The sequence below is a fragment of the Epinephelus moara genome, chromosome 21, assembly GCF_006386435.1.
Source record: "Epinephelus moara isolate mb chromosome 21, YSFRI_EMoa_1.0, whole genome shotgun sequence".
Lineage (NCBI taxonomy): Eukaryota > Metazoa > Chordata > Actinopteri > Perciformes > Serranidae > Epinephelus > Epinephelus moara.
The window spans coordinates 32,819,655-32,830,843 of record NC_065526.1 but is presented as its reverse complement, the minus strand read 5'-3'; the positions used below and the strand labels follow the sequence as shown (position 1 = coordinate 32,830,843).

General features: G+C 41.4%; 1 protein-coding gene across 2 annotated transcripts in view; it reads right to left on the bottom strand.

Moving 5' to 3' along the window:
* Positions 1–888: 888 nt before the first annotated feature.
* zswim5 (zinc finger, SWIM-type containing 5) overlaps positions 889–11,189 on the bottom strand; it is a 72,856-nt gene continuing 62,555 nt past the window's right edge. The window contains exons 10-16 of one of the 2 annotated variants that reach the window (XM_050074648.1): positions 8,812–8,963; positions 7,741–7,843; positions 7,508–7,643; positions 7,054–7,211; positions 6,788–6,951; positions 6,029–6,110; positions 889–4,749 (exon numbers count right to left, since the gene is read on the bottom strand). In XM_050074648.1, coding sequence (XP_049930605.1) covers positions 3,887–4,749; positions 6,029–6,110; positions 6,788–6,951; positions 7,054–7,211; positions 7,508–7,643; positions 7,741–7,843; positions 8,812–8,963 — 1,658 coding nt within the window. In that variant the 3' untranslated portion in view covers positions 889–3,886. The remainder of the gene's footprint in view (positions 4,750–6,028; positions 6,111–6,787; positions 6,952–7,053; positions 7,212–7,507; positions 7,644–7,740; positions 7,844–8,811; positions 8,964–11,189) is intronic. The other variant, XM_050074649.1, reaches the window with a different exon arrangement.

The window sequence follows — 11,189 nt, the reverse complement described above, 5'->3', positions numbered from 1 at the left end:
GAATGAACACAAGGTCATCCACAGGCTACCTCCTTTGTTCACACAGTTGCTGTTTCTGACTCTGACATTTTGTGTATTGTTCTGTCTCACTTGCGGCGCTGCCACACGACACCTCTGAGAAGACACTAAAGGCTTGAGTCCTGATTAAATAAAACCAACAAAGAAGTAAAGCAAAAATAAACTTTGTACATTGATCGGTCACAAAGGCATTTTCCACCATTTTCTCTTTTTTTTTCTCCTCTAAATGTTGCAGCGTATGCAGGCTGGCTACTGCGCATTGTCCAAATACAAGCATGCTGGGTCTTGTCTTTGTCCACAACCTCCCCCTCTTTTTAATAGTGGTACAGTCCAACGAGTCTCTTCTTCCACACTTTTAAGTTTTTAGGGGGCATCTTTAAGAGGTGACAAGACCATCGAAGTGGTTCTGCATAGTCAGGTTTAGTTTACAAGTGAATGCCTTCCTCATTTTCCTCAACTCCGAATAACATGCTTCCTTTTGGAAAACAGACTTTTTTTTGTCTTTGCAAATGAAATTAAAAAAAATCAAAGAGATACAAATAATAATAGTTATAGCAAAAACAAACTGAAAGAAATGTACACAGGAGCACCTGAGAAATGCCTTGAAGTCTTTGCTCTTACAAAAAACGCTGTCAAATTCCCCGTCCAAAACAATTCAAGTACACCCCCGCCGAAAAAACAACATAAAAATAAAGTAAAAACAAACACATAACATACTTATCATAAATAATTATAACTTTACAATTTTCTGAATTGACACTTTAATATTTACAATATCTTAAATGCTTAATGCTACTACTTTTTGTTTTGTTTCTTTAAGTGATGTCCCTGAGAACTGAGTTTAGCCTCTCTTTTCTTTCTTTTGCTCAGTTTTCCTTTTTTTTTTTTATCTCCATTCTTCTATCTGCGTTTCTTCAGATCGAAAAGGCCCAGAGTTGTGACTGACTACCTGGGTAGTGGGTGAAGGTAGCTCTCATGGAATGTAAAAGCAGACAAGAAAATGTTCCTCCATTCAAAAACCCTTTTCTTTTATTCTCCCGCCATCGACAGGCCGACTCGCTCGCCATGTCCTGTTAATGTGTCTGCGATTCCTACTCAGTCATACAAAGTTACTAAACAATCAATAAATAAATGCTGAAGCAGGCAGGAACGTACTGAAGAGGTATTTGTGTGAAGTGCTTGTACGATGACGTTTAAGTCCGACTGGTAAAAATTCAAGCTCTTGCTGTACTGTATACCGCCATTAACAACAACACTTTGCCACTGGGTTACATAAGGGAGCATGAACATCCCTCATACAGAACAAATAACTTCCTGTGCCAAGGCATGTGGTCTCAATTATACATGATTAAGTCATCAAGTCATAAAACATACAGTATTTGATGTATTTGCACTGTGTATCTATAACCCTTTGAGAAAGACAAGGCCTCTTGTCTTCACAGTCCACAATGATCACAACCAGTAGCATTCACAGGTAAGTGGCTTTAGTAACTATAGACTCTTTTCCATCACGAGACCAAGGAACTAGAGAAATATAATAATTCAGGATGTTTAAGCATGTTCGTTTTGCTTTAGCCATGAAGGGAACAAATGTGATTACTGCAGTTGGTGTGGGTTTATATATTTTGGATATTGCCTTTCTTTTTTTGTTTTAGTTTTTCAAAACAACGCTTAAACCACTGTTAACTGAGTTTGGGGGCAGTGATCAAGCTAAGAACACAACACTGACATATTATCACCTTCCAAAGTTGCTATGGCTAACATGTTAGCAAGCAGTTGCTAATTTACATATTTAGCAGAGATGGAGCAACATTAGCATTCGTATGGCTTCATGTTTCTGGCTGACTAACAAATGTGAGTCCAATATTCACTCTCTTTTTAGCAGCTAAATGTGACATTTTGTGCACCAGCTAGCTGCTAACTTTGTCTTTCTGCTGTTTGGTGCGAGGCAGCCAGTGTTCAGTTGGTTAGCTTCTTTGCTAACAGTTAGCTGCTGCAGTTGGAAAAGAGGATGATGAGCAGAGCGAGACTTAACCTAACGGTAACTTTGCAGGCTGTAAAAATCAAACTAATTAGCTAAATGATGCTAACAAGCTTCATAGAGCCGAGGGGAACAGCAGAGTTAGGTGATACATGTTTGTGGGTTAGTCACTACAAGCGCCCTTTATACATTACACATAAAAAATATCAATTAGTGCAGATTTATCTATGGTTTAAACCTTCTTCTACAATTAATTCATAAAAAATATTTTATCAGGCTTTTCAATTGTTGATATATATATAGTGATATTTATATACAAGGCAGAGCTTCTACCTTGGTATCAGTCCAAAAATACTTAATTGTGTAGCACTTGTTACCTCCTGCTGCTTTTTAATTTTAGACAATTCTGGCTGTTAAATTGAAACATGCTTGTTTGACAAATCAGCAATGGTAAGTACTACCAATTTCACCCCAAGAACTCAAAACAATTGGAATAAGTACTATCTGGCCTGCTAGGGCCTTAGGGGTAGAAACAATAACCAAAAGAATTAACAATGAAACCTGATCTCTGTCCTTCTAATGGGGTAATATTCTGGGTTCATAAAAAAGTTCCTAAAAACAAAGAAATAAATCTACGAAAGTTCCACCAAATGTTCTTTGAGATGGAAAAGGGCCTCTAGCTACAGGCAGAGTTAACAAACAGTCACTGAAATCAACAAGGTCCCAATATGTTCCAAAGCTTCCAAAAACAATGCAAGTAGGTGAAATTAATGCTGCTAAGAGATAAAAAAATGAAGCGCAGACTTGACTTATATTGCTTATTGACTAAATCTTGATCTAGCGAGTGAAAGGTGACCACTGGAGTCTTATAGATTTCAAAGGTTTTGGCCACAAATAGCTGTACAGCAGTGCAGTGGTAGCTCTAGGGATGGGAATACTGTGACCCCCATCATTCATCACAGTTGTGTATTGTCACTGTTAATAAGCTTATAGGAGGACATACGAGATATACTGAATACATATGTGCACGTGGAGCCTCAACTACTCTACCTTAGCGAGAATAGCCTGAACAATGTCACTCTCAGGCTTCTGGATTTGAAAACATGCACTCTGTGAAGCAACATGGTTCTTCCTCTTAGGATATTCTTAAGGAAAAGCACTGACCAGCAGGTGTAGAGGGTAGGAGCTAGTCTAGAGTGGCTTTAGTCAAGTTTATACCTGTTGGTGCTGACGTCTTTCACAAAGAGACCACACATGTGTAGTTCTGTATTCTGCCCTCTCTACTCTAAGATGCCCTGAATGAAACAAGAGGCCATTTCTGATAGAGAAGTTAAAGCTGACAAATAATACAGTCGAGGTATGACAGTAACACTATGTGTGTTTATGACCTCAGTGGGTTGTTTGTTTTTTTCTTTTGGAATGACATGTTCCTTCCACTTTGAAATCCACTTCCTCCTCTTCTTCTTAACCCCAGCTGAAAGCGTCTTCTGGCTCAAAGTAAGTACCCCATCCAACAAAATCTTTTGGTTTTAAATCGTCATGTGCCACAGAAAAACAAAAGTTCCTTTTGTCTTTTTCATCACAATCTTGACTTTTTCATACTAGATTTAACATAAGTCATATGGGGAAAATGCTTTGTTTTTGTTTCTTTGACATTTCAAGCCGTTTCCCCTTTTGCAGTCTCAATGAAGTAGAGCAATGTACTGCGAACACTTCCTGGTTCACATTCAAGAAACAAAACAACAAAACTGGACAAAAACTTAAGACTTAGTCAACAAATGGCTCAACATAATAAGTAAAAATACAAGGAATCCAAAAAACCTTAAATAGAAACAAATAAATTTAACTACTTCCCAAGAAGAGGGTCCCTGTAAGGGAGGGGTAAGGTCAGCCGAAGCGCTCCCTGACCAACATCATCAGTTTCTTCTTGCCCTTGTAGATCTGTTTCAGGTTGTCTATGAACTGGGCGAACTGAATGTGGCCGTCCTGTGCCAGCAGGAAAGTCTCCCGTGCTTTGCTCAGGAATTCTATGAACTCTCCATAGTGCCGTGGACTGATGTGCGTCAGTCGAGAGTGCGTGGTGTTGATGTACGCCGAGATTGTGGCGTCTAAGAGCTGCCGCAACGGCGCCTTGTCTGTTGACATCAGCTTCCCAGAGTTCCTTCTCCCAGGAATGCCCGCAAGACCCGGTGCCGTCATGGTGCACCGCCGCAGGATGTCAGACAGCACCGTGGCACAGTGCACGCTCTTCACCACCAGGGGAATAATGGCTGCAAGCTCATTTTTACCCAGAGAGTGGCTGAGCGCACAGGCCCAGAGCACGTCATTAATGGCCGGGTGTGTGTCCTGGTTGTAAGCCAGGTTAAGGTGGGTCATGGCTAGGGAGGCCAACTTGAAGGACCGCAGCGGGTATCCTCTGTGTTCCATGTACCTCGCAATGGTAAACAGCTGGGAGTAAGTCATACCCGTGGATGCTGCATCGATCACAATCTGGTAGGCCGTCTCGAAGGCGATATGGTCCTTCTCGCAGAGCGTCAGAGCTGACAGGGCGCAGTTCTGGGGGTCCTTCATGGCGCACTGCAGGGCCAGGGTCCTTGCACAGCTAGCCAGCTCCTCTCGCTGAGGGTAGTCGAGGCTGAGACGCAGGATGGTATTGTGGGACATGACAGTGGCCGCCACGATGCTGGTGGCCTCAGTCGGTGTGAAGAGAGTGTACCAGCTCTGTAAGATGCTCACCAATGCCCGCAGACCTGAGGAGGAGAGAGAAAGATTTAACACTAATTGTGGTCACGATGTAAATCATATGATACTGGTATGAGTCGACAACGATTTCTTATTTAGTTAATTCCACTGTTAAAAGGAAGAATCTAACAAGGGAGGAGACTTGACTTGCATAACCTCTCTTCAAAAATTTCCACCTTTTCTAAAATGTCTTTGCTGTGTCCTGCTTTCGTGTCTCACTTGAACTATTGGCTACACTGCCCCAACATTTTCTCGTGGTACTGCTTCATTATGTCTGTATGTGTAAACTTTCAGAAAACACGCATAAATATGGACCAATTGAATGCAGAGTTGGGACAGAGAGCTCCATCCATGTTGGTATACGTATCTAATGATGAGCATAAGCCTGAAGGAATACTTCGACACTAAGGCCTTGTGTGTCCAGTTGAAGATTATCCATGCATGTATTTCCTCTAGTTTACAGGAGTGTAGCCACTTATATACCAAAACCCCTTTTCCACCAAAAAAGCTCTAGGTCGGTTCCATTCAGGATTCTTGGAACCTTGTACCATCAAGCAAACCAGCTTGGTTATGGTTTGTAACTGTGGTTATCAGGTGAGTGTCATCAATGAAGAGGGGAGCGACGGAAGATTTTTCCCCAATGATTTCTTACTTGACTTCTCCATTGTTGCCATCTTCATCCTTTCTTTCCAACTTGTAGAATATGACACGTCCTTTGACATTGTCAAAATTTGCACTACAGATTAAGGACACCTGATTTTTTTTTTTGGTTCCAGCTGGGGACAAACTTTTTGGATTCTGAACAAATCATTTTTGGTTGAAATGCTCTGAATGGTTCAGAACCCGACAGAACCCGTTACAAGTTGGTGGAAAAGGGGTACAAGTTGTCTCTGTAACTTCCACAAGTTGTTCAGAATGCTGCTGCTATGTTGCTTTATCACCAGGTCTAGTCTCACAACCCACTGTTGTGTGTCTTGCACTGTGCCTTTCAATGCCATTTTGGTTTTCTGTCAGAGGTAATTTGAGGCTCTGTACTTGAAAGGCTCAACCTAAATAAATCTACTCTTTTAACTGAAACAGTTGATTTGGTTTGGACAGCCATAAACTGTACTGTTTCGCACTATGCCACCAGACATCAACTATTCAGCAGTGAGACAAGTATGCTTTAACCACTGAAGCCTTCATGGTGCCAGTGTATCAGCCAATTACAGATAGCAACGCACTGTGAAGGCCATAATTGGACCATGAATCCTGTTTTACTGGTGTGTGTGAAAAGGCATCACGTACCAACTTCAGTGGCACAGGTAACCAGCCATCGAACCATCTCTCTCCTCCTCCAGTTCAGTGTGGACAGCGTCATCCTCATCACCTGCAGAGCACACACATGCAGAACAAAATGTTTTCTGATCCTGCTACTTTGTACAAAGGGAATACTTATTACAGCCAGTATTTTCTTGGCAGTCACACAGTTTTTGTTTGAATGTTGATAAAGAAATTCTAACATATCTGTCCGTACCTTGAGCAAACAAGCGAACGTGAAATGTGTGATTTTCATAATTGAACAGTTAGCACAACACCACACGTCTCCAGTGATGACAGATGTATCCAAAATGTGTTCATAATTACACAGATGACTAATTGTGACCCTTTCATTTTGAGCACTTTATTAGCAGTTTTGCTGACAGGAATTCAGCAGATACTCTAAATACCAGGAGGAAGAGGCGGGCGGGTGAAGCCACAGCGACACTGCTGCCTTGATGATCTGAAGAGTTTTTTCTGTGTTTACTGTGGGACCCAAAAGGCTTAATTATGTGGTTTCTTCTCATCAACAGCGGCAAGACGCTGTGTGATGTTTTCTCTGTTAATTTGTAGTGAGGCTGTGGAGGCCTACACAAATTATAAGTTCAAGGAAACTGTTGCATGTTTTGACTGGTGACCAGTGCTCTGATTTTTTTTGTGGTGAAATGATTTATGAAAATTGCTGACTCGCCTTCATACTTTGCCTGCTCTCTTTCTCTCACACACACAAACACACACAGTCAGTACCTGTAGTCCTAGCTCCAGTGCCACATTGAGCAGGGTTATATCAGGTGGGTTGTCTGCAGGTGTGGCTATCTTAAAGGCGTCCTGGGCCAGCTTGAAGATTAAGGAAGAGGAGTGGATGTTTTTCTGAATAACCTCCAGCACTGTCCGCAACCTCAACATGTCACCTGAAGGCAAAAAACTTTGTTAACTAAGTGTGCATTGTTGGAGAAGCATCTCAAGGGACATTTTTCTACTGTGACTACAGCTGTGGATATGCAAATATGTACCTTTAGCAGCAGTGAGCATGGTGGAGGCCAGCTCACACTGCTGTGACTCCAGGTGTCCCAGTGTAAACCAGCGTGGGTATCTACTTGGAACTATGGAAATGCCATGATGAGGGTGGCCCACGTCCCCGGAGCCTGCTGATGACTCCAGCACCGGTAGCCTGACAGAAACATACAACAACATATTTATTAACAGCTGTTTAACTGACGTACATCAGTTAGGGTGAACGACCTCTCAGTATAATGCAATACAAATCAGTAGCACCAATAGCAACATCTAATGCCACAGATTAAAAAATGATCACAAAACTAAAACAACTCCTGTATTAAACAATTAAAGACAACTGATTACAACCTTAATGAGGGATTTATAGCAACATGTGGACCTCATAAACTGACTCGTATTCTGTATACTTCGCAGTGTTTGCCAGATTTTGCACTGAGTTGTGAAACTGACCTCATGGCGCGGAGAGCCACCTTGTATGCCAGGTCTGTGTCATGTGGTAGCAGCGCAGAGAAGAGGTACTTGGCGAAGGTGTGCATGGGAACGCTCTCCCTGTGGATGACCTCACCGAGACCGCTGAACGGACCAGCTGCACCAAGAGAAGTACAATTTTGTGTTACGTTTATTTTGCTCCTCAACAATGTGAAAGCCAGATGGGACCATCATGTGCGATGTTGTTGTTGTACCTTCTAGTAGCTGTATGGCCTGTTTCCGAAGAGTCTGAACCAGGAGGTCATCCAGCTCCAGTTCTTGGAGTTTTGCAACAATCTGCTCCTCGTTACGACACACCTACAACATAATCACAATGCACATTTTTGTCACCGTGATCATGCATTAAATGTCCAGTTTAACGTCAATGGAAAATGAGAAAAATGTGCCAAAATGATCTACAGATGCTAAAAACTTTACTTTTGGAATAACTGTTTTATAATTTCCAAGTTTAATACCAATAGTGACAGTGAGATTATGTAAGAATGTGTTCAAAGATACACAGTTTAGATCCATGATTTATAACTTCTAGTGAGAGAAAATTACCTAACACTTTGAAGTTTAAATACCTTTTTAAGAAGGGATTTTAGGAATCTGAGGTATTTAAGCACTAGCAGGGTGCTTTAATACCTCACATTGTCACATCTGTGCATATCTTCCGTTAACAGCACACAGAACACAGATTCTATTTCACCATTTAGAGGTCCTTTTGGAAACTTGATTTGTTTTAAATGCAATTCTTATTCAAAACATTTCTTTTTTCTAATTTGTGTCATCCTATAATACCAATCTGTCCTTAATGCCTTGTTGTTAATAGGTGCCTAAAACATTAATATTTTTGCCAATTCCTCTGACATTAAGAAAGGTCTATAGCAGCCACGTGAAGCACTCTGCAGAAGACTACTATTCACATAAAGAAATGTTTCTTGGATTTATTCTAATTCAAAGTGAACTTCAGTATGGTGACTGTAGCGCTTGTTTTTCAGGAAACAAAATGCTGTGACCTTTTCTCCTTTTTTTGCTTTGCAATTACTTCACACAGACATTTAATTATAGTGATTTTCTATCGTGGCAACATTGTCTACACCAGGCGAATTCACACCGCATGTTTTAATATGCAAAATGCAGTTTGGTTACCCACTGCAAGCAGCCTAGCATTACTGTATTCTCTACAAGGGGGTGGAATCTGTTCATTGGATTATGTTATAATGTCTGTCATATTAATACAACGGCATCATGTGACAGTGTGTATTGCTGGACCATCATACCTTATCCTGAGCGTACAGGCCCTCAGGCATTATTCTCTGCTGGCCCATACCCATCAGAGCCACCTCTAAGGCCAGCGTCAGGTAGGATTCCCCTCCATCAGAACTGCCCCACACTGGTACGTGATGGTAGACTGGAGGCCTGGGATCACCTTCTGAGAGGTAGGTAGTAAGGAAGGACACAAGGAAAGCCATTTAGAGAATCAAGCAAAGATGTGTTCAACACTATCAAAGGCCAGGGATTGTTACAGTAAAATTTTTCACTGATATGGACAAACTGAATAATAATCTGTGTAAGAACAAAAGTTTAGATTTAATGCACCAGCATGACATTTGCTTATTTGTCAACAGTTATCAGTCACAATATTCAGAATAATAGCCCAGTCTAAATAAAAATGCCTCCTGTAACCCCCTCAATGGAAAGAGCCTGGCCTGATTGAAAGGAGTTGTTAATTGGGTTGAGAGGGGTGGTGTTAACCTTTGATAATCCATTCAATAGAAAAATATGAGTGGCTACTAACCACTTAAATGCTTAATCCTATTGTTTCCCTCTGGTTGAAATAAATATATATTTTTTCAGTGCATGTTTTCCCTTGTGGGGGTAACATTAGGTGACGATGCTTCAGGGAAGAACAGACACATGACGATAGCAAAAAAAAAACGGTTTATGGCTGATGCAACTTTTTTGTTGGAGACTTTAAAAGATTTAAGGGTTGTTTAACACCTTGATGATTGAAAAGCTCAAAACAAGATGTACAAACAAGTGTATGAAAAGATGAAAAGTTGGAGAAGTTTCAATAATGTTATACTTACACTAAGTTATGTAAATGCTTTGGGGCATGTAAACACATATTTTATTGGATCACTTTATTTAGTGCCCATGTTAAAAGTTAGGTTGGGAACTCTAATCAAATAATTTCAATCAGATTGAGAAAATATTATACTGGTATCTATGTAACTATTGTGTGTCAAGCTGAGCCCACTGTCAATCTCAAGCATACCACTTGGATGGAGGAGGAGGGGCTGAGTCATTGGGCCTAACTCTTCATTTCAGGAAACCAACCAAGTAGTACAAAAAGCAGCCCAAATGATCACAGTACCCCCAGAACTATTTTTACCAGCCCAATTAAACAAAAAGTAACTGAGCTTGGTGCAAAACCACCGTATCTAAAGACCTAGCTCACTGGAGCTAATATAAGGCTTATGTTAGTCAGAGACTGCTTCAGGGCCAGGCATACAGTGTGTATCGTATTAAGAGAGCCTTGAAAAAACCCAAACCTATCCGTTTGTGCATACTGAAGCTGACATGTCTGAAAAAGCTTAAATTCTCTGAGAAAATTAAATTTGGTATGATTTATGTATATATAACATTAAAGCTGTGTAACATTATATAAATGTGGCACTGATGTTAGATAGTGATCACTAATCTAAAATGGCCGCTAACCCTACACCAATGCTCAACAGCTATAAGTGAGAACAGATGCCGTGAGAGTCTCAGCTGTTGATTGGTGCCCATTTGTTCTCTCTTGCTCCCCCATCCCATCATTCTGCTTAAATCCCCTCTGAGCAATAGATCCCCTCAATCCTGTTTATTCCATGGATATGTGTGTGAGTGTGTGTGTGTGTAGGAGTGTGTGTGTGAGTGTGTAAATCTAGGGAAAAGTGGAAACTGATTTTGCAGGCTTAACCCTGGTGCTAACTCAATTTTGTTTTTCTTCTGTCCATGGGCTGCTGTTTGATTGGTTGATTCGAAAAGATCAGAGAGAAGACTGCATTTCGATTGGTCGACACACAGTCCGGGGCCCGCCCCCTCTTTTAACAGATGTTCCCAGCTGTCTTCTGGAGGGAAATAAAGCATGGCGACCAGGCTATACACATACACACACATGCAAAATAGTCATACCACTCTCCTCAAATTCCCAAAACACAAGACAATCATTGACTCTATCGCCAACACACACTCGCAAACACACTCGCACCAACGAGTGTGCCAGTGGTCAGTATTGTTTGAATTGACAATAGTTCCCTGTAGCCTGGTAACAATGGGAAAACCCAACCCCTATTCTGCTCTGCTGCAATAGCCACTGGTGAAAAAAAGGCCCTGGGCAGGGTGAGATGCAAATGGTGATGAATTCTATACATACCACACACACACACACACACACACACACACACCAGGAGTGTGGTCTAAATGAGCAGGGTGTTCCAGCACGATCCATTCATGCTCTGCTAGTTTATGGCTGTCTGCAGCACAATAGCGCCCGGCCCTGATATAAGAACATGGGAGTCTGTTGTCTAATGAGTCACTGCTGGTGTGCCCAATCACCTCTGCTCAGGATTACACTGCATCAGCTGGTGAAGTGTGCAAGGAATTATACCTT